The following is a 19692-nucleotide window of genomic DNA, read 5'->3' as shown; positions in this document are numbered from 1 at the left end:
CCACTGTTGCCACTGTACTTGCTCAGGATGGGAGACTGCGACAAAGTGAGATTCAACGCGTTTGCTAGCTTTCTTAGAGAACTTTACTAATTGGCTTTTTATGTATGTGAATGTTTCTGTACAGTGCCCTGAGAGAACTTCTGTTGTGACTTGGCACTATATAATAATAATAATAATAATGTCATCACAATGTCAGCACTGTATGTTTCCATACAATGGCGAAATTAGTCTCTGCATTTAACCCATCCACCACCAGGTGGTGCAGTGGGCAGCTATTGAAAGCGCCCGGGAGGCTTTTTGGGGATTAGACGTGCTGCCCATAGAATAAATGAAGTGAATTGAAATCTCTTTTCTAAAACATGTGATTGAAGCTTGGTTAAAAATTATTTTATTTTTTGCAGTATACAACCATCAAACACCACTTTTGACTGTAAAGGCCTCTAGAGGAAACATCAAGCAATTACTGGTAATGCACAAGGTTTGTTGGCAACTATTTGAACCATCTGAAGAATAAACCACATCTGATCTGATTAAATCAAACCAAAACATTCACACAACCACTGATAAACATGAAATAACCAGAGAGGTGATTTGCATACTTTTGTAGGAAAAAAGTGTATTTGCATAAACTTACTCATATGGGATAACAGCTGTTGTTTAGGCATATTGTTTTCTTAAGCCTGAACTAATCAGTATTTTGATGCATTGAATCTATTCAGTGAAAATAAAAAAATGTGTCAACCAATCACCATAAAACAGACTTGTTTTGGTTTTCTGTTCAACAGATGTAAAATGTGCTAAAATAACTTTTGTAATAGAAAGTTGGTATATCAAATACTAAAATTATCAAACAGCTGGTGAAAACAGACAATATTTGAATGTTAAGTCCATTTGAATTGCCCCCCAAATGGGATTGTCTATAAACTGACTCTGAGTTAAATGCTCACATTAGTCATCCCCACCACCATTCAAATTTTGATAAAAAATTGTTTCATACCACTGCTGAAAGATGAATGTTTTTACAAAAAAAATAAAATTCAAGTAATGCAGCTTGAGTAAAATGCAACCCTGAGTTCTAACCTGAAATTTGATGCCTTCGGGATATGTCTCAAACATTTTGAGGTGGGTTCTGTGGAAAGGCAACGAGTATTTGTGTCATAGCTCTTTGAACCGACTCAGTTTGGAGAAGCAGAGTTTCGTTCTGAATGGATCAACGAGCTAATGACTAGTCCGAGTGCAACCAAGACCAAAGTGAATCACTGCTGTGTTAAAACAGCTCCAGTCTAAAATTAATTCTGACATGAAATGCAGCTTCAGAGTAGGGGTGTCCCAATACTATTTTTTTCTCAGACCAAGTACAAGTACCTCAGATTAGGTACCAATACTGAGTACTGATACCAAGTAGCTAATGAGTTAATACTTAAACATTACACAATAACAATTTCTAAATTAAGGACATATTTTATTTTTTGTCTTCGGTTATTTGCAAAGTGGAAGAGGAAATTATGTCTCCAAACATAACAGTAGTATTGGTCTAAAGTATCAGGGTGTTTTATGAGTACAAGTACGAGCACTGAGGCTGGAATCTGGCCCAATACCAGTATCAATATTGGGACACTGTTACTTCAAAGGTCAATCATTAACAGTGCAGTTCATGATTCAATGATCGATTTTTGTTTTATTTTATTCCTGACGAGTTTCCACCAAAATTCTGCTAAAAATGATGGCTATTATGCCAGCGTGTGACATAAAGAAAAATCTGTGAAAAATTCAAAGTAAATCTGCAGTTAGCACATGCATTAACAGTACTTAGTGCTGCTTTTGGATTATTGGAAAAAGGGACCACAAATAGGACTGTAAAAATAGTCTTTATGAGCACTTATGGCTCTGCCTTGCTCAGACTAGATTTAGCTTATCAACCCAGTCATGTTTAAAACGTAACAACAGGTCATTCCTAACCTTTCCAGATATTTCCAGGGAAGCCCACTTTACTCAGTATGAACCATCACATTCAGTCGCAAATGGAACAGAGTTAAATATCTCATGAAGGAAAATGCACAAAGACGTGGAACATGCAGTCCAGCTTACATGCAGCTGAGTGTTCAGTCAGTTATAAAGCACAAAAATATATATAGTTTTTAATTCTCATTACTGCACTTTAAATAATGTATGATACACCAACAAAAAAGAGTTGTGGTCATTTAAACGGTCGTATCCTCTAGAGAAAAGTTCACTGATGCATTCCTGTGCACATCAACATCAGTTTCTTCCTTCAGCTTTTCCTAAGTCTGAAGCCTCAGACTAACTAGTTAGCCTAACATCAGCCGAGCATCACTTAAAAAGAGCCACACACCAATAACGGTCTTTGACAACTTGGCTTTCAGTTTTCTCTACAACCCCTCCATCCATTAAATTTTTTACCCACTTATTTTGTGCAGGCAAGCTGGCGTCTTTCTCCAGCAGAAAGGTTAGACCCAGTGTACCCAGGTAAAACCCAGTGTATGGCTTTTCTCCACATTGTTACATTACACATAAGTTTGCAGCACTGAGCAACTTTAAATGCATATTTATGCTCTTAGCAGTCTCAAAACTTTTTTTTTTTTTTTTCAAATGAGAAGTCTTTGTAACATCTCTGTCCTAATATAAGAGAGGAGTTGGTATCAATTTAAAAGGCAAGTAGAAACACACCACCTCCGATAGTACAAACATGTTTTCTTACCGAAAAATCAATTGAGTTCAACGGGAAACTTTATAAAGACTATCCAAATTGGAATTACAGTAAAAAGTGACATTTAAAAGATGTGTTTACATATATTTTGTGCTACAATTCTGTAACTAATTTAAACGTTTTAATGTCTTAACATGTCAGTTCTTTGTATTTTAGTCAACCAAAAAATACTCATGTTCAGTATATTATAATAACAAGCTCAAAATAAGGTCAGGCTGGTTGCATTCATTCATTTAAAAAATAAATACAATCGCAGAACATAATACAGCTCACATACATAGTGTTTACTAAAAATGTACCTAGTACTGTATGTACATGAAACTCACCAGTATGTACCTGGTACTTACCCAGAACATTCCTGGTAAGTATATATTAACCCAATAAATACATGGTTACATACCAGGTACATATGTACCTGGTACTAACCCAGTACATCAGTACATAAATAGTACATACATGACACTTACCCAGCATGTTCCTGGTACTTACAAAGTACGTGCCTTTTATTTACTGGGTGTGTACTTATATGTACTAGTTTTGTACCTGGTGTATATCTGGTACTTAGTGAGTAGATTTGATGATATAAATAACTGGTTTGGGTTGGATTATCTTGTTCATAATTTTTAAAATAAAAAAGGGGAATCAATAAATAAACCAATATTTACTGTAAATGTACCTAGTAAATATGTGACTGCATTATATACTGCACCCAACAAAAGCAGTAGAATATTTTTAGATTATGGATTTTTTTTCCTTAATTAAAATGAGCAGAATTTCCACCAAATGTAAAAATTGACTCAAACATCTGACTGATCATTATGAAGTGTCTATCTGTAAGTCAGTTCTTAATCCATGAGGTATTCATATTTGTAATTTCACACGAGAAGTGAGCTTAATTCTGTTGCAGCACCTCAGAGCAAATGGCAAACATTACTGTCGAGATGAAATACTAAGCTGACTGATGAGCTGGCAGGTGGTTTAATGTTGGACAGATATGTTTGATAGAGATGTGAGTCTTTACATCACAACCAGCATTAAAAAATTTGAATAAGGCAACATTATCATATGGTGTATATCCTGCATCAAAGTGTACCATTTGCTGAATTTACTGTACATTACAAATCATTGTCTGTTCGTAGCTAAAGAGAACCAAGGATGGTCGGAGTTGATGGCTTGTTTTGTTCTCCCATGACTCCATTAATGGATGCACTTTTGGTTTTGGAAATTGAATGATGGGGCGTTCCTCCTAGTTATTAGCATTTTGTATGTTTAGCCGCAGTATCAGAAGGAAGTCTTTGGAGAGGAGATTTAGAAGTAACTGCAGCAGCCTGACTTCTCCTTCTGTGCCTCGATATACTCGTGAATCTGGAACTTGGGTTCATTGGGGTGCTGGACCGCCCGGTGCTTCAAATCCCTGTAAAGCACAAATAGAAATTGCACAGTAAAAAAACAAACAAAACCCCCCCCCAAAAAAAACAGTAGTATACATATCATACTGTAGCTTTTGAAGGACTTGGAGGACATTATAATTAATGTGTATGTCCCAATTAATAGACATGATTTGCAAAAGTTTAACTAGAAAAACTACATCACACAAGTCTGCATTCTTTGCACAAAGTCCAGCTGGTGTGAATTGGACTACACCATGGCTGTATTTTGTTTCTGATTCAGGACCTCAAGATGCAGGCATTGAGAGGAGTATGTCTGGTTTGATTACCTCAAGGTCTTATAATGTAGTTCTATTGGTCTTTTCAGGCCATGACCTTCAGAATTCACAGAGAGTTTGAGTTTGAAGCAGCCTTCAAGAACTTAATCAGGTCAGAGGTAAGTCTTTGTCTTAAGTGTAAATGTCCAGTTATTCGGCAGTCTTGTTCATAAGTGATGTTATGGTGGAGCAGGATATGGACCAACAGTTCAGGTCTTCCTCTGCTGTAATGAGAATGTTGCTCCCGTCGGGTGTGATGAAAAACAAAAGCAGAACTGAGAGGCAAAGCTCATGATTGACTAGTCTGTCTACATTCCAACCCTCACCTTTCAAATCGGCGGCTGCGGCTGAGTGGTTAGAGCAGTCGTTCTCCAATATGAGAGTTGGGGGTTCGAATCCACCAGCAGTCACATGCCGAAGTGTGCCTGGGCTGAACCCCTCATAGCCTCTGATGTGTGTCCCATCAGTGTATGAATGTGAGTTAAAGCACTGATTAGTCTCATTAGAATGATTTGTTCAATTAGCTTTGTAGAGATCTAGTAGAGTGCTGTGTGAATGGGTAAATGAGGACACAGATTGTAATGTAAAGTGCTTTGTGTATCTTGAAATAAGATAGAAAGGAGCTATACAAGTACAGTCCATTTACCATTTACCTTTGGTCATGAGGTTTGAATCCTGACCAAAAGAACAATAAACTGGATACAAGTGGGTGAAAAGTTTTTTTAATAGGGGACCAGCGGGTGTTTTCTAACTAAAATGGCCTTAGCCTCCCTGAGAAACTATATGTTGGGAAATTTCTTTATGTGTTTTGTAGACTTAGAACAGGCTTTGGATTAGTTCAGATTATTGTGGATGATATGGTCCTGTTCATCTCAAGTCAGGATCTCTACTGGAGACCAGGGCTTAATTTAAGCCAGATCCTGCCAGAACAAGATCTGGGAAATCTTTCATTTTGACCGTGTGCATTCCGGCAACTGTTTGCTCAGATCTAGCAACTCAAATCTCCGCCCCTAAAAGTCCTAAGTCATTGCGCATTTTTATTTAGATTATTTATCAAAAATACAATGAGAGGAGACGTTGCCTTTGGTCTGGCAGACCCAGTATGTGGAGTGGATGTTCCGGCGCAACACGCGCACACGCTACTGTCCAGCAGAGACATGGATGGCATGTCCTGCAGACAGTGCACGTTGCACGTCTACAGACGCTACAGAGCGCACACAACTGCTGATGTGTCAGAACTAACGCATACATTTCACACATAATAAATAAAAAAACTTATAGTAAAAAAATACGAGAAAAATGTTTTATGTGTGTGTGATTATTCCTATTAATCATGTATCAAAATAACGGCGCTAATTTTTCAGAATAACAGCGATCAAAATGTCGAAAAGACAGTCCAGTTTACTTTCATAAAATAAATGGATGGATTGTCCTTAGTTGGACAACCGAGAAGGAAGTTGTAATTGAGATTGGAACAGCAGGAGAAACAACACACAGGAATGAATTCAGCGGTGAAGAGTTCGGCTCAGAAACATGAAGTGTGTGTGTGTGTGCGTGTGTGTGTGTGTGTGGGGTAATGTGGGGGTGGGGGTGGGGTTAGGACGCTTGACAGAAGCGAACCTGCTCTATTCACACACAACCTGTCGTTGCTCTCTAAAATAGTAACTCAATTAAGTGTTTACAAATGTAGATAAATGCAGATGTTTAACAACCCATTAAAATAGGCTACACCAAAATGCAGGAAAAAAGCATTTACTGTATTATATTAGCTGGAAAGAAGCAGACAAGCAGAGCTGCGGAGAAGGGAGGAGCACAGGAGGAGCAGATAAATGAGCAGGCAATGAAAGACAAGTCTCATGACTTTTATAACAGTGACCCACTGGAGAGCGCACAGCCTACCATACCATACCAATTTATTTATAGAGCAAAACAGCAACAAGGCTAACCAGTGCTGTACAATAAAAACAAACAAGCACAGAGGACAGAAAAACATAAAAATAAAGATACAAATAGCAGCAGATAATAACTAAATGGCCAACTCTGTAGACTACAGACTGGATCAAATCACAGCATTTCAAAGGCAATGGAATAAAAGTGGGTTTTCAGGTGAGACTTAAAGACTGTGAGTGTGGGAGCCTGCCTGACACGCAGTGGCAACTCATTCCACAGTCTTGGACCTGCAACAGAGAAAGCCCTGTCACCTCTGAGCTTGCGACGGGTTTCTGGAACTGAAAGGAGCATCTGGTCTGCTGACCAGAAAGCGCAGTGGGACATATGACTGCAGAAGATCAGTGAGATAAGATGGAGCAGAACTGTTCAGTGATTTAAAAACATACTTGAGTATTTTGAACTGGATCCAAAGGTGAATGGGTAGCCAGTGCAGGGAGGCCAGAACTGATGTAATGTTCTCTATGACCTGCACCGGTTAAAAATCGGGCTGCAGCATTTTGGACCCGTTGTAGTTGTACAATGGAGGACTGATTGATTCCAAACAGATGCACATTGTAGTAATCGAGCCTGGATGTTATGAACGCATGGATCACTGTCTCAAGATTCTTTTTGGACAATATGGGCTTCAGCTTAGACAGACAGAATTTAGTTTGCTTTTTAAACATGTTGAATCTGGTTACAGACTTTATGGTGACAGGGAGTGAGTTCCAATGGCAGATCCTCTCACAGAGAGAGCACTTTGAGCAAAAGTGGTTCTACGGAAAGGAACCTTGCAGTCAACATTTAAAGCCGCTCTGGTAGATCTGCTGTAGCCCTGCAGTTTCTGTATACAATTGCTTAATGGCTTGGGTCAGTCCTTCTCAAATAGTGGGGTGCGACCCCCTGGGGGGGCCCAGGACAATGCCAGGGGTAGTGCATGTAAGCCCAAGAAAACATGTTTTTTTTGCCGCAGGAAGTAGTTTTTTTTTTCACCATTCTCATTTTGTCGTGTGCATTCCTAATAATAAAGTTATGAACAAATATGGCTGCCTTGTCGTTTTGGAGCCATGCATGAACCGTGTCTCTCCCCTCTGCTGCTGACATGATAAATAAACTCCGACCATCACCTCCTCCGTTCTCCACTGCTGTTTTTATGTCCATGCGCTCTGGATGTCACTCACAGTGCACATGCAACAAAGAGTAAACTCAAGCGAGAGCGACACCTGCCCCCTCTTTACTCTTTCGCGTTGACAAAATGTTTTAGTTTTATCAATAAGTTTGTCAAAGCACAATTGACAGAAGTAATGTTTAATAAATGTTAGGACTCTATTCTTTGCTAACAAAATTAATTCACCTCCTCAGTTAAGCTGCTGGTTTTTTTTTGGTTTTTTTTTGGATGCTCTGGACATTTGTCACCCACAGCTCGCATGCAACAAAGAGTAAACTCAAAGTGAGAGAGACACCTGCCCCTTCTTTCTTCTTTCATGTTGACAATTTTTTTTGTTTTATCGATGAGTGTGCTCATTGATCCTGACTTCCTAATTTTGATTTTTTTTTAAATCTGCATAAATTATGTTATTCATTTTTGTTTTGTAGGGCAAAGTGTTTTGTATAACACTCCTGAGTTAAAAATGTTGCTGATCAATTGGAATTTATTATTATTTATTGATTATATTTAATTTTATTTTTCAGTATCAAATGGTCCAAAATCTTTACAGTTTAAAAAATGAAATTTTTTTTTTTCAGGCAAATTGATGCGCTTTAAGTTGTTTCTGTTACAGACTAAAAAAAAAGTTAATAAAGTTATTCTTTGTTGTAAGTTGATCTATATTCTTTTTTTTTTCTTTAATGTTAATAAGGACACAATGTTAGTCAGATGTGTACTTATAACAATTTTATAGACATACCATTTACAGTCGCGGCGGAGAGTTGGGGGTCGGGGGGGGGGGGGGGCGGCATAACAGAAAATAATTGAGAAGCACTGGCCATGTCCATTTAAGCATCTGAAGATCAATTTAAAAAATTGTAATTCATAAAATTGGAAAATTCTAAAATACCGAACTTAGCAAAAATATTACAGTGATGAAATCTGATTGGCTTTTGGTATAGAACCTTCAAGGCCTGATTGTAAAGACTTTCCAATGGTTTAGGTGTAGTTTGGTGAGTCTGTGACCAGACAGTAGCTTCATAAGATAAACGTGAGAGAATCACTGAGTTGAACAACTTCTCTGCACAATGAAGTGTCACCGATTATGTTCATAACTTTTATGGACAGAATTTATAGGCACAGCCAAGGTGTTGAGGAGATCTATTTTGGTGGCGTTAGGATCACGTCTCTGCATTTTGCAAATGATGTGGTCCTATTGGCTTCATCAGGTCGTGAGCTACAGCTTTCGCTGGAGCAGTTTACAGCCGAGTGTGACGTGGCCGGGATGAGGATCAGTTCTGCCAAATCTGAGGCCATAGTCTTGAGCCGGAAAAAGATAGATTGCCCTCTCTGGGTTGGAGAGGAGGTCCTGCTCTAAGTGGCAGAGTTTAAGTATCTTGGGTTATTGTTCACTAATGAGGGAAAAATGGAGCGAGAGATCGACAGGCGGATAGGTGCGGCGTCTGCAGTGAAGCGAGCATTGTACCAGTCTGTCATGGTAAAGAGAGAGCTGAGTCAAAAGGCGAAGCTCTCAATTTACCGGTTGATCTACATTCCTACCCTCATCTATGGTTAGGATGCCTCCACGGTGAGGTGTTCTGGACATGTCCCACTGGGAGGAGACCCAGACAAAGACCCAGGATACGTTGGAGGGACTAGGCTGGCCTGGGAATGCCTCAGGATTCCCCCGGAGGAGCTGGCCCAAGTTAGAAGGAAGTCTAGGCCTCCCTAAGCTGCTACTCCCGTGACCCAACCCCAGATAAGTGCAAGAAAATGGATAGATAGATGGATGGATGAGCGATGATGAAAACAACTACTATCATAAACCATGGGTAATGAGTTGAATGGTTGATATATACTTTCTCTGCAGCATGGTTGAACTCCCTCATAGGGATGGGATAATCAGTTTGGCTATTCAAGGGGATCTCAGAGATCAGTTGATGAACCTCTGCATTGAAAGAAGTAATATGAGTTTGGTTTGGCCTGGGGCAAGGGAGCTTTCTGGATGCCTTTTGAGGGAGGGACTTCAGACATATACCACCAGGAGACCTTGTGGCAAATCCACGACTTGCTGGAGAGGTTGACCTGAGAATGCTTTGGAGGCCCACTGAATGAAAAGAAGGAAGTAGCTGAGGATAGGGAGGTCTGGAGTTCTATTTAATCTGTTGCCTCCACAACATGGTCTTGGGTAAGCAGCAGAGGAGGATGGATGGATGGATGGATGGATGGATAAATAGAAGCTTTTTAGGATTAAAAGGTTTGTCTGCTTTTTAAGGATTTCGACATCTAACAAATTTGTCCAGAGGGTAAATGAACTTGCAAAAGGGTTTAAAATGGTTATATTTTTGTCTAACTACTAGAAAATTACAAAGTATTACTTGACATATCTTTTTACACTCAACCTTTATTTATACAGGTTAGTCTCATTAAGCCACAAGGACTCGTTTACAAGAGAGACCTGTTATAGACAGAACATATAAAATACAGACAACAATAACAAAAAACATTAATAACAATATATTACAGTAAAAATGCAGTTAAAATAAAATTAGTGTTATAAAACAATAAATCAAGGTGCGGTAAAACAAGGTAAAATACTAAAAACAAGAACGTATTTGCTTTGATGTTTCAATTGATGGGCGGCTGTGGCTGAGATGAGTGGTTAGAGCAGTCAACCTCCAATGCAAGAGTTGGGGGTTCAAATCCACCAGCAGCCACATGCCGAAGTGTCCCTGGGCAAGACACTGAACCCCTCATTGCCTCCGATGTGTGTCCCATCAGTGCATGAATGTGATGAAGCACCGATTAGTCTCTTTAGAATGATTTGTTCAATTAGCTTTGTATGGAAATAGTAGAGTGCTGTATGAATGGGTAAATGAGGAAACAGATTGTAATGTAAAGCACTTTTGCCCCTTTTCAGCTGTTATGGTGCGGCTCAGGTCAGTTTGGATCAGCTCGTGTGTTGTGGTGTTTCCATTTACACTTCTGGACCGGCTCTGTAGGCGGGGACCAGAATCCAACTCGTCTTACCACCTGGTGGCGGTAGTGCTCCCTTAAGCTATTTACTAGCCACCACTAAATGTATTAGAAGAAGAACACCCTGAAGGCTTTGTCACAGATGTTATGGAAGAGATGTCATGCTCTAATGGAGTACCTCACGAGCTGTAACTTTTCAATCTAATTCATAATCCTACCTTATTGCCTTCCCTGCCTGCTTTAAACCCATGTTTTCCATTTTAGTATAGATTTTTACAATAAAGATGTATTAAAAATATCTTCACTTTTATTATTTAGATATGCACAAGGTTAATGTTAAAATTGCAAAACATCACACTGTGATGTAATCTTTGAAACTGCTTTTATAATAAGCTACAGACTTGAAAACAATTAGATTAAATTTTGTCCTTAAATTTAAAAGGTTTGTCTTTCATTAAATTTAAAAACATAAATGTATTATTAATCTAAAAAAGTTTAAGTCTGGTCCTCTGGACATTCAAAAAACAAAAATTATTGTTAATATGTTTATTTATTATAAAATGTATTGTTTGTTTTGTTTTTTGAATGTCCATAGGACCAGATTTAACTTTTTTAGATTTTTCTACCTGGATTATTGAGCATGCATCAGGATATTACTTATTAATTAGTCATTTGGTCTGCAAACACCACAGGGTCCTCCTAGAAGAGTTGAAGAGGTGGCTGTTGATGTCTGTGCCTCCCTGGTAAAGCTGCTGCCCCCACGACTCGGAAGCAGAAGATAATGGATGGATGATGGATGGATGGTGAAGGAGGAGATTGTCAAACACAGCAGGAGGGGTCAGTTCAGTTGAACACCTGCCTGTTTGCTTCAGAGCAGCTGTTCAAATCTCTGCAGGTTCAAATAGTCAGGATTTGTGTTTGGCACAGAACCCAGTAGCGCAGGTAGGACTCAGGACCAGGGAGGAAATTAAAGCACTTTAATAATACAAAATAATAAGCTGACGTGGCAGCAAACACTTACATGTCTCGAGGGAAATCAGGGACACGAGGAAAACCAGAAACACAGGACGATACCGGCCGATGCCCAGACAATGAGAAATACAAAGACGTAGACTTATATACAAGCACACACTGAGAAACAATCACACACACCTGGCAGGACACGAAGGTGGAGACAATCAGAGAAAACAGGGAGAACAGACAAGGAAGGCCCAGCAGAGGGCGCCATTCTTACAGTACCCTCCCCCCAAGGACGCCCCCTGGCATCACCAGAACCCCCCACCCCAAAAACAAAAACTAGGGCGGGCGGAGGGAGGAACTGCAAGGATGGAGGGCATGAGGAAAACACAGAAGGCACGAGGAAAACGCAGAGGGCACAAGGAGAACACAAGGACAAGAAACCAAAAACCAACAGGACAAGGCCTGAGAACCAAACACAAAGACTAAACACCAGAAAACATCAAAAGATCAGGTGGAACGGCTGGGAGAACATTCAGAACCACGAGTTGGTTCAGGGGGCCGGCTGGGAGGCTGTCTGACACGAGGAGCGAGTTCAGGAGGGCGGCCGGGAGGCCGTCCAGCATGGGTCAACAGTTCAGGTGGACGGCCAATGGAAAGGTTCACCCTGAGGGTCCATGACCGCTCAGCACGGGGAAAGGCAAGTAGGGGAATCATCGGTTCCTCAGGCAGGTTGACCCAGGATGCTGCCGCTGGCATGGAATTTCCCATGAAAGGTGAGAAACACACAAGAGGCGGCGAGGAGCACACTGGAGCTGCAGCGGGCGTCGAGGAGCACACGGGGGCTTCAGCGGGCGTCGAAGAGCACACGGGGGCTGCAGCGGGGGTCGAGGACATGTCTGTGGTCTGTGTAGAGGCCTCTGGGGTCTGCAAGGGAGCCTCAGTAGTCTGCATGGAGGCCTCAGCAAACTCAGGATCCCCAGGCTGAAGAACCTCTGCAGATTCAAGATCTTCGGCGGCAGGTTCAAAGTCTTGGGCAAGAGGTGTAGAGTCCTGGGCGAGAGGTGCAGAGTCTTCAGCGAGAGGTGCAGAGTCTTCGGCGGAAGGTGCAGAGTCTTCTGCGGAAGGTGCAGACTAGAGGATGACATTTTTTCGGGAGTACCGCCGGTCACGTGATTCCGGCTGGATTCCGGTGGGACCAGAGTCAACCTCATTATAACTCACGTGACCGGGACGTGACCGGACTGAAAGCACCATGCTCTCTGAGGTCAGCAGACCAGATGCTTCTTTCAGTTCCAGGAATCCATCTTAAGCTCAGAGGTGACAGGGCTTTTTCTCTTGCAGGTCCAAAACTTTGGAATGAGTTACCCCTGCTTGTCAGGCAGGCTCCCACACTCATATTCTTTAAGGCCCTATTTACACGGACACGATGGGGGGAAACGTATTTTTTTTCGTATGTTAATTAGAGGAAAAGATTTGCGTTGACACGGTCGCATTTTGGGTTTACATGCATCCGCAGGATTCCTCCCGCCCTCCCGAATCCGCTGTAGTTACCATGTCAGGTCATTTGATGGCGCTATGAATTTTGTACCTTCACCTAATGTGCATGCGTGCTGCCTCGGCACGCTGTTTTCCTCTTGGCTAACCAGCTAACAACAACGTAACGTAACAACAAGTTAAAGCTGGATTCTGGCTGGATTGTGGATAAGAGTCGACAGATTTGACGCCAAGCGGGACCGCTTCATCTAACAGCTCCACACCGGTCACGAGTGGACCAGAACCGAGTCAATGTCGGACTTTACTCTGTGATCATCAGTAGCTGTTTTACAGCAGGTAAATAAACGTTTTTAATAATTTTAGTTTGTGTTTACTTCGGTTACAAAACAACCAACTGAGTTTTTATTTTTCCTGAAAGAAGAAGAAGCTGTCCTCCCACCAGGCGGACCGGTTCTGAACAAGGCTCGGCCCAGATGCAGTGCAGGAGGACGTCGAAGACAGAGATGTGGATGAACTAATTATTTTAAATTCCCCTCATTTTTTTTATTCAATCCATTCAAGTTCAGTTAACGTGTTTTAATAGTGTGTTCAGTTTAACTATCTGCGTTTGTGTGACGTACAGTTTGTGGTGTTGAATAAATAAATAAAAATTAAACCTGATGTCTTCATTTTCAACTTTAGTGTTCACGCTATATGTTTAGCATCATTTTAAATTTTAATTACATAATGTCCAGATAGCTTCATTTAGCTCAGAGCTTCATTATCTCTCACACTAACATAAATACTGTTTATTATTATGAAACTGTTATTATTTAGCACATTTATGTTCAAGCGCAGCGCGACGTGTGCGCATGCCACGTTCTATAAACAGCGATATTAGAACTGGATCAGATTGTGTCTCTTCCAACACAGATGTTGGTCACAGCACCTGGAATCTGACAAAGATTAACTACGAGATTAAAAATATATTCCATCAGTCGAGGTTCTGAAAGCAGTGTGTCTGCCGCCATGTTGATAGAAATATAGCGTCGGTTCGCGCATGCATGTGCGCATGTGGTTTAACACAAAGCCTCAATGGGAGATGTTTACATTATCAGCGGGGGGTCAACGAAAAACCTCCACTCTGGAAGGTGGATTCAGAAACCTCCAGATTCAAAGAGGGGGGCCACTGGTGTCGTGTAAATGATCAGCAGAACCGCAGAGAGAAAGTTGCGGATGCACTCAAAATCCGTGCCGTGTAAACGGCCCCTAAATCTCGCTTGAAAACCCACTTTCATTCCCTTGCCTTTGACACAGTGTGATTTGTTTTGATCCTGTCTGTATTTTACATTATTGGCCATTTAGTTATTATCTGCTGCTATTTGTATCTATATTTTTATTTTATATTTTCCTGTTCACTATGCTCATTTGTTTCATTTGTACAACACTTTGGTTGGCCTTGTTGCTGTTTTAAGTGCTCTATAAATAAATTGATATGGTATGGTATGATACGTTGCTAACAGAACGACAATGTAAGTTTACACATATTTCTATATGTGTGTTCCTAAAGTGAGGTCAGAAGTGTATGTGTGTGCCATTGCATATGTGTGTGTGTGTGTGTGTGTGTGTGGGGGGGGGGGCGGGGGACAGTAACCCAGTAGCACTGACAGAAAAGTATGGTTTACTGAGGCTTGACTTGTTGGTGGAGTAGGTGATTTTCCTTTAGAAACTGTATCAAATGAGGAACTGGAGGCAACAAAACGTTTGTTGAAACAATTTATCATCTCATGCTTATCTGACACAGGCACAGATTCAAAAATAATTGTGGTGGCAGATCAGATGAGTGAGTGCTGTCATCGAGAGATTTAATAGTTTTCCAGAAGCTCTTAGGCTCATTTAGATTTTTGGTGGTCTGTGATAAATAGTAATTTTGTTTTGCAGCTTTAATGGAAGCCATACAGTGATGTTGTAATTGGTGAAATTGCAACCAATGGGTGTCTGAACCGGGCAGCACGGTGGCACAACTGGTAGAGCTGCTGCCTCTCAGTGAGCAGGTCCTTGGTTCAAACCCCGGTCCGGGGGTCTTTCTGGGTGGAGTTTGCATGTTCTCTCCATGCATGCGTGGGTTTTCTCCAGGGGCTCCGGTTTCTTCCCACAGACCAAAAACATGCATGTTAGGCTGATTGGTAACTCCAAATTGTCCCTAGGTGTGAGTGAGAGAGTGAATGGTTGTTTGTCTCGTTTGTCTCTATGTGTCCCTGTGATGGACTTGCGACCTGTCCAGGGTGTACCCCGCCCCTCGCACAGTGACTGCTGGACATGGGCACCGGTGACCCCCGTGACCCAAAATGGAACAAGCGGGTAAAGATAATGGATGGATTGATGGGTGTCTGAACCAGACTGTATTGCTGTTGCCCAAACCTGGTCCCTCCTGTACAAAAGGTCAGCCAACTCAGAAGTAAACCAGGGGTTATTCCGGCCCTTTATTCTGAACTGGCAAAGTGGAGCATGCTTATTTACAAAATGAATGAAACTATTATGAAAATAGTTCCAAGCAAGTTTCACACCATCAATTAATGATATGCAATACCAGTCAAAGTGCAACAGATCCCAAAGAAAGGCTTGTTCACAAAAATGATTCACATTCCCTTTTAGAATCATTCTATGTTTGAAATTAGGCATTTTTTAATCTCTAACTGCAGCAACCACACAGTAGTCACTTAGATCATTTGTAAAAACACCAAACCCATTGTATTTATGTGGCATGTTTGTGATGATAAAATTTATAAGAGATTATTTGGCAGGGCACTTTGGATTAGGCCGAATGGTACTATCAATGACCCGACTACGGTTTGAAGACAAACAAAATTCTTCAAATTCTTCAGACACAGGAGAGAGCAAATCTCAATTAAAATCACCTACCAGAACAATTTAATTAGGATGTACATTAGATTAAAGCTGCATTAAAGACAAAAGGCTTTCATATGTGGTGGTAGGGGTCTATAGCAACCAACAGCGGCTAACGATTGACCACCAGACAGATCATTGTTTAGTGCCAAGAATTCAAATTGCTTAGGTGCAGATTTTCTAAATACCAGTTATGTTACCAGGCTAGATCTGACATATATTGCTAGACCTCCTTTTCTTAGATGATCTGAACGATAAATATTAAAGCCTTTAATTGAAACATCTTTGTTCAGAATAGATTTAGTTAACCAGATGTAACCCGCGAAGAAAAAAAAAAATCTTTCCCTAGTATGCACTTCACACATTTCCTTTCGCATTAATACTTATTCTTGCGAGTGTACCATCAGTCAGACACGTGACCTCAATGAACCAATCAGTGGCTATGTAACCATGGCAAGCAAACAATTGCGGTAAGACCACAAGGAAGTATGGGGAGAAGTTGCTACAGGAGCCAGCTATCACAGACCTCTGAGAGGCAAGAGGAGTTTGTATTTACCTTCGAACCAGAATTGGCCAGGTTTTAATTGATGATGGCGAGCTACAGAAAAAGCCCAGAACCTAGACCAGAGGATCATCTTGCCAATGTAAGGATTCAGAGCCTTCACTCTAAATCTGGAGGAATCCACCTGCTCAGTCCGGGCTGGTAGGAGGCTTCTGCAGTCAGTTTGAACTTCTATTTTTCCCTCTTGTTCTTGGACTGTTTGAACCTTTAAAGTTCTGTCCCACGGGTATTCAAAATCCCAATGGCATCCACCCTGTTCAACATGGACTATTGAACTTTAGCCTTCAAGGACTTAATTATTAGGAGGTTGTGTGAACAATGAAACCTTAGGAACACTGTGAATTAATAATTTACATGCAAAAAGAAAAAGTTAACAAACTTGATTCTTTGTTTGTTATTTTTGTTTGTTAAATTATTGTGTATATCTATAAAATTGAATGGCCATTCATAGATGTATATTAATGTGATTGGTGTTGCACAAATTTAATACATGGTGCCTACTGAATACAAATTCAGTCTCGGTGACTCTGTGTTATTCTTAAACCCCTCCCTCGGAGTCTTGTATAGTCCTGATAACTAGCCAGTTAATATTAAGATTTATTTGAGGTTACTATTAGAACCCTCATTATTTAACTAATATACTCGCTACACAAGTCTCAGAAATAACAAGTCGCACCAATCAGCACCAGCTGAACAAACCCATATCCTTTGAATATCTATTTTAGGAGGAAGACTATAAGCAGTAATGTGCACAATATGAAATCCTGACATGTCTTTTCATGATGTTACTTTATTTTAAATGAACCAAACCAAACTAATGTTATAATGTTGCACATGTGAGCATCTCAGTCATAATAGTCAGTGTTTCTCCTATATTACTTGCCTTGGCTGGGTGTTCATCTCTTCCGTGATTTTTTTTTACGGTGTGTGTGTGTGTGTGTGCATACTGAGACATGTCTGTGTTGCGCGCTGTTTGTTTTGGGGGGGGGGGGGGGGATGGCTCAGCATGAGAGAATCGGACACCATCTCTAGCATTTCAGCTAGCGCATCTGTACAGCGCTACGTCAGTGCTGGCAGTTGTCGATCGGGGGAACAGGAGGGAGGGGCCAGTGTTGAGGTTTGGTTCTGTTGACAGAGCGGGGTGCTCTACTTGTGTAATGGTAAGGTTAACTGATATCGATGTTGAATCATCAATATCAGTTTCCCCTATCATTAGTAGGGGAATGGTAAAAGACAATGAAAGACTGTGTCATACTTAGCTACAGCTGTGAAGGCCAACTCTACGTTGACTCCCGTCTTGGCACTCGTTTCCATGAAAGGAACTGAATACTCCTAAAGGCAAGAAGAGCAGCAGACAATAGTGAGCAAAAAAGAACACCACAGCTGCTGTGCTGTGTATATTCATGTGTACTCACTCTGGCCAACCGTTCCCCTTCATCTCTCCTGATTGCTCGGTCACTGTTCATGTCAGCCTAAAACAGGAAAACAGTAAAGTAGGAGTAGAACTTCAGGATTGATTGGATACCTTAAAATCTGCATTAGTGTTCCTGTTTAGTAGCTACAAATATAAAATGTTGGTTCTTTTATTGGTCCAAAAATACAAATGCACTATATTATTTCCTTTTCTTACATGTCACTGTTATAAAACAGTTGGTTACAAATGTCCAGCTCCAATTACTATAATAGAAGTTCTTATGGTACTGTTAGATACTCCATAAATATACTCACTGACAAATTACTGAAGTACCTGTAATTTTGTCCACATGTGGACTAGTGATCATACCTGAAAACTCAGAAGGGATGAGAAAGGTGACAAACCTAGCCCCCCCACCCCTGAAGATTTAGGTGCATTCACACCAGCCCTGTTTAGTCCGCTTTAATCAAACTGTAGCCCATTTGCCTAGAAAGTCTGGTTCGTTTGCGGAGGTGTGAATGCACAATCGAACTCTGATACGGACCAAAAAAGTGAACTCTGGTTTGCCTAAAAGCCTCGGTCTCGGTTCAGTGGAAGTGAACTCTAGTGCGGCTCAAATGCATATGTGTATGCAAGCAGACCGGAGACCGCTCCAAAAGCAGAAAGTGGACTACAGCGCAGGGCATTCTAGGTAAATACATCCAGCTGCCTGGTGTGAAAAACAACATTTTCCATGGTCTTCATTCTGCCTCATCTACCTTTCATCCTGAGTCTATTGTTGAAAAACGTTTGTTTGACACATGTGCCACAGACTAAACAGAAATCCTAAAACCGCTAACATTTGGTGCCACTCCATTTTCGTTTATATTTCCAGAAAAAGTAAGTTGCGCTCAGTGTCTTCTTCAGAGGTTTTTGTGTCGTTTCCTTCAGTAGTTCTTGGTGCAGCACCACCACAGGTGAGGGTGAGGAACAGGTTGCTCAAAGGATTTTGCTCATTTGACTCAGTGCAGTGTGAATGTGAAATGCACCTGCTGAAAATGTAACAAATGTTCCAATTTTGGTAACCAATCGAACCGAGTCTACCAGACTATCATGTGTGAAAACACCCTTAGTGATTTTTTAACATGTAAATTAAGCATTCTGATACACTCCAAAAAGAAAATTAAGGGAAATGACAACATGCTTCAGGTAAAAAAGACATTTATAAACATATCCTAATTTAATTAGGGCATACATATGAAAGATGGCGTCAACCAAAAAATAAAATAAAAATAAACAAGCAATAACAACCAGAGATACCAAATACAGCAGAGCATTTTGCTAACAGCAATTCATTCAAACTTTAGAGTCTCGAAGACTCATTTACAAGTGAGACCTGTTTAGACAGACAAAAAAGTAATGAAAGTGACAACATATACAGGATTTGGAGGGGAAAAAATCCTAACAGACTCTCATTCCATGACCAAGGAAAGATAGCCTGAAATTGAAAAAAAAAAACAAACAAAAAAAAAAACACCCTGCACATAGTGACGCAGGAATTACGTAGGGGAAGGGAGACGATAAGAGCGATGAGCATGTCCAAGGACACTCCAGAGGCACTGTAGGAGTTCTGATAGGAATGGTATGTTTATTCAGCTGGGTCCCTCTGATAGGTCATCAGGCTTCCTTGGTGGGAGGGGAGGGGGCAGAGCATAGAATTTACAGGGCCTCCAGCTGTGGCGGCTGGTGAATTGTAGCCACTGGGTGGGGGTGGGGGCACTATATACAGGTCCTTTTAAAAAAAATAGCATATTGTGATAAAGGTCATTATTTTCCATAATGTAATGATAAAAATTAAACTTTCTTATATTTCAGATTCATTGCACACCAACTGAAATATTTCAGGTCTTTA

At 40.8% G+C, this 19692-nt stretch overlaps 1 protein-coding gene across 1 annotated transcript in view; it reads right to left on the bottom strand.

The window, feature by feature from the left end:
• Positions 1-3967: 3967 nt before the first annotated feature.
• LOC119424107 (ras-related protein Rab-37) overlaps positions 3968-19692 on the bottom strand; it is an 80379-nt gene continuing 64654 nt past the window's right edge. The window contains exons 7-9 of the mRNA XM_037691575.1: positions 17803-17859; positions 17643-17719; positions 3968-4142 (exon numbers count right to left, since the gene is read on the bottom strand). Coding sequence (XP_037547503.1) covers positions 4037-4142; positions 17643-17719; positions 17803-17859 — 240 coding nt within the window. The 3' untranslated portion in view covers positions 3968-4036. The remainder of the gene's footprint in view (positions 4143-17642; positions 17720-17802; positions 17860-19692) is intronic.

Source organism: Nematolebias whitei, chromosome 17 (genome assembly GCF_014905685.2).
Source record: "Nematolebias whitei isolate Nwh7 chromosome 17, NemWhi1, whole genome shotgun sequence".
NCBI classification, from domain to species: Eukaryota; Metazoa; Chordata; class Actinopteri; order Cyprinodontiformes; family Rivulidae; genus Nematolebias; species Nematolebias whitei.
Note: the sequence above shows the minus strand (reverse complement) of the source record. Positions and strands in the feature narration are given on the sequence as shown.